Below are 4,002 nucleotides of genomic sequence, written 5' to 3' on the forward strand. Positions count from 1 at the left end.
TGACTGTAACACTGCTCTACAAGCATATGGAAACTAGTTCTTTGGCCTCACTACCCTAAGGGACAGGGTGCACTTGGGAGCGCGAGTCAAGATATACCCTGTGTGCCGCCTCGGTCATCCCCTGGCGCGGCCGCATCTTCCATGGCCTCGCCCTCGGCCTCAAGCTTCGATGCTGCTGTCTTTTCATGGAAACCGTGGTGATGCTCAACAGGAGCTGTCTCCAAATTGCTTGGTGGTATCTGATCTTCCACAGTTGCCTCTCCAGCCTTCAGGTGTCCTTCTATTCCCTGTGTCCCCAAGGTTTCCTTTCTGGGTAGGGGAGGGGCCGCCTTGCGCTGGGGCTCTCGCACGGGTTTTTCCAGATGCCCCTCTGCTGCCCCAGGAGGAGTGGCTGGCAGCTGCCCCCCTGCTGTGGCCTCTTCTGCCAGCACAGTAGGCGCTGGGCTGCCCTTCAGTGGTGCAGACGGCCCTGATTTTGTGTGGACAGGTAACGGTCCTTTAACTTCGAATGGCTTTTGGCTTTCTTTATCTATTTCATTTAATCTAAATGTTTCCTGCAATTGTTTTTCCTTTAAACTTTGCTTCAAAAACTCTTCATCTGCTTGAGATCTGGGCACTGTGGTTTTTGGTCTCGCATCTTCCCTGCCTTCTGATGGCTTAGCAGGGGGCCCTTTCTTCTTTGGCTGCTGGGGCTTCTCTGGACCGGTGACGTCCGCATGCGGCTTCTGCAGCAAGGTTTTCTCTTTTGCTGATACTGTAACTCGGGGGGCTCTGCTTTCAGAGGAACGAGAGGCCTCTGGTTTTCGAAGCCCCCCTCCGCCTTTGCTCACCACTCGAGGAGTGACCTCTGAAACGTCAGCCTCGTCATCAGATTCAGAATCAGAGGAGCTGGACGAGGATGAAGACGAAGGCGACATCACTTTCCGACCCACCCGGAGAGCTTCTGAGTCGGAGCCCTGTTTTCTGAATGGAGACATAGCTTTCTGTGGAAACTCTACCAAAGTCTTTCTTGACATAAATTTCGGAACCCCTTCATCTGTGAACAGCACGCTGCCACTGGGACTGGGACTAGCTACCATCCCGCCCTTATTCGCAGCTGGTGGGTAAGAACCGGGTGAAGATAAGTTTTTAGACAATTCAGCTGCTTCCTGGGTGGCTAGGAGCTTGCCCCTCTCCTTTGGTTCCACTACATCTAGGAAATGGCATAAAGAGGAATATCATTTAACAAAACAACTTAAAACTCAGTCAAAATCACAGACATTTCATGACACATTACTCGTCACTGATGGTATCTTCAATACACTCATCCTAAGACAGGTCCCATAGAAACCCACCAAGCAACCAACTGAGGATGGAAAATGTTCAGAAAATCATCTGCTTTGACAAGCTTTTTTCCTTGACATTATTCCCTAAACAGCACAACAACTATTTACATGGTATTTACATTGTATTAGGTATTGTAAGTAATCTAGAGACGATTTAAAGTATACAGGAGGATGTACTTAGGTGATATGCAAATACTGCATCACTGTATATCAGCGACTTGAGCATCTGCAAACTTTGGAATCCTGGTGGGAGGGGTGGCCTGGAACCCATTCCCCGCAGATACTGAAGGATAACTGTATAATAAAACACAAAACTACCGACCTAAGACTAGCTGCGTAGGCCTATCTCACAGCCTAAGATAGGGACTTTCAGAGACTGTTTCTCTTCCCTGAGAGACCATAACAAACTATGTAACATAAAGGTCTACAAATACTGTACTGGTAATTAGTAAAGGCAGGCGTTCGCCTTGTTGCTTCCCTATCTCCTCTCAATATAGAACTCAAATTTCCTGAATCTCCTTTCTGCTTTGTTGAAAAGTGAGGGCACGGCCTTCAAGTTTTAAGTGATCCCCCTATCAAAAGTAAAAAGGGTTAGGGTGTGAGACATGGATTAGCAACCTTAAAATACTTCCGTATCTTGTCAAAAGGTCACAAAACTAACTTTGGAAACAAGGCACATTCAGAAACAGAGATGCATTTAAACATTACATTAGAGAATAAAGTTACTCAAATTTTACATGGTAATGAAAACTTCTACAGATATTTCACTATAAAAAGGTTTTTTTTTTTTTACTTATTTATTTCGAAATGCAATTTCGCTCTTGTTGCCCAGGCTGGAGTGCAATGGTGCGATCTCAAGTCACCACAACCTCTGCCTCCCGGGTTCAAGCAATTCTCCTACCTCAGCCTCCTGAGTAGTTGGGATAACAGGCATGTGCCACCACACCCAGCAAATTTTGTATTTTTAGTAGAGACAGGGTTTCTCCATGTTGGTCAGGCTGGTCTCGAACTTCCAACCTCAGGTGATCCGCCTGCCTTGGCCTCCCAAAGTGCTGAGATTACAGGCATGAGCCACTGTGCCTAGCATTTTATTTTTAAATAAACACATGAGAATTGAGAATTTTCAGAAGGAAGACAGCACAGTGATTAAAATATAAACTGCACTGCCAGAATGCCTGGGTTCAAATCCAGGCTTCTCCGCTGACACCTGTGTGGATACCGCATGACTTGGGCAGCTCAGTCCCACACCTCGACTTCCTTGTCTATGACATGGGGATAACAGTAGCATCTACTCCCTGGGTTGTTGAGGACTGGGGAAGATGAAAAAAGTGCTCAGAACAGTGCCTGGCACTGCTTGTTATAATTGGACATATATTTTGTTTTCTTTTTGTTTCTTTCTTGAGATGGAGTCTAGCTCAGTCACCCAGGCTGGAGTGCAGTGGTGCAATCTCGGCTCAGTGAAACCTCCGCCTCCTGGGCTCAAGTTATCTTCCTGCCTCAGCCTCCCGAGTAGCTGGTACTACAGTTGTGTGCCACCATGCCTGGGTAATTTTTTTTTGTTTTTTGAGATGGAGTTTCACTCTTTTTGCCCAGGCTAGAGTGCAGTGGCGTAATCTTGGCTCACTGCAACCTCCACCTGCTAGGTTCAAGCGATTCTCCTGCCTCAGTCTCCTGAGTAGCTGGGATTACAGTCATGCACCACCATGCCAGGCTAAATTTTTTGTGTATTTTTAGTAGATATGGGCTTTCACAATATTGGTCAGACTGGTCTCGAACTCCTGACCTCAGGTGATCCACTCCCCTCAGCCTCCCAAAGTGCTGGGATTACAGGTGTGAGCCACTGTGCCTGGCTGGATACATTAAATTTCTATTTCCAGATATTCCTCACTTTCAAAACTGAAACAAGGACTTCAAATGGATAATTAACTTTGGCTTCTGGACATACTCTTCAAAAAGCTACACAGAAATTACTCAGTCAACAATTTATTACTGACTGTTGCAAAATTAGGCCTGGTTACTGGATTCAAGGAAAGCAGCAAGCTGGAGAGCCCTGCAGTTCCCCAAGGTGCACCTCCAAGAACACCCAGCCCCTGACATCTGTGCCGGCAGCCTTCATCAGGGAGAACGCATGTGCTGGGGAAAGCTGGACACCTCTGATGAAATAAGGCACAGCATGTCCCACCGCCCCAGGGTCTTGTCCCGTGGCAGACACTCTGACTAGAGATTTGATTCCAACGATAAGAGCTTTGGGTACCCTTACTTGCATGTAGGAAACTTCAATTAGAGCTTCCAAAGCCACTTCTGGCTGAGAAAGGTTTGATCTGGCAATGTGCCATGGAGGGCGAAAAGTTCCTCTATATCTTACACTTACCAACTACCAACACTTCCGGGGAAAATATGGGCCTGCACGTGTCCATTTACAAGGATTATTTATTTTTCTTTGTACAGGGATTTTTTGTTTGTTTTGAGATGGAGTCTCGCTGCGACGCCCAGGCTGGAGTGCAATGGCACAATCTCAGCTCATTGCAGCCTCTGCCTCCTGGGTTCAAGCGATTCTCCTGCCTCAGCCTCCCGAGCGGCTGGGATTACAGGCGCCTGCCACCACGCCCAGCTAATTTTTGTATTTTTAGTAGAGACGGGGTTTCACCTCATTGGCCAGGCTGTTCTCGAACTCCTG

The 4,002-nt window shown here is 47.2% G+C and overlaps 1 protein-coding gene across 1 annotated transcript in view; it reads right to left on the bottom strand.

The window, feature by feature from the left end:
* The window catches only part of NDUFV3 (NADH dehydrogenase (ubiquinone) flavoprotein 3, 10kDa), a 25,157-nt gene that overhangs the window by 6,956 nt on the left and 14,199 nt on the right, over positions 1-4,002 (bottom strand). Inside the window, exon 3 of the mRNA XM_012002610.1 lies at positions 98-1,192. Coding sequence (XP_011858000.1) covers positions 98-1,192 — 1,095 coding nt within the window. The remainder of the gene's footprint in view (positions 1-97; positions 1,193-4,002) is intronic.

This window comes from Mandrillus leucophaeus, unplaced genomic scaffold, assembly GCF_000951045.1.
Source record: "Mandrillus leucophaeus isolate KB7577 unplaced genomic scaffold, Mleu.le_1.0 Scaffold69, whole genome shotgun sequence".
Taxonomy (NCBI): Eukaryota; Metazoa; Chordata; class Mammalia; order Primates; family Cercopithecidae; genus Mandrillus; species Mandrillus leucophaeus.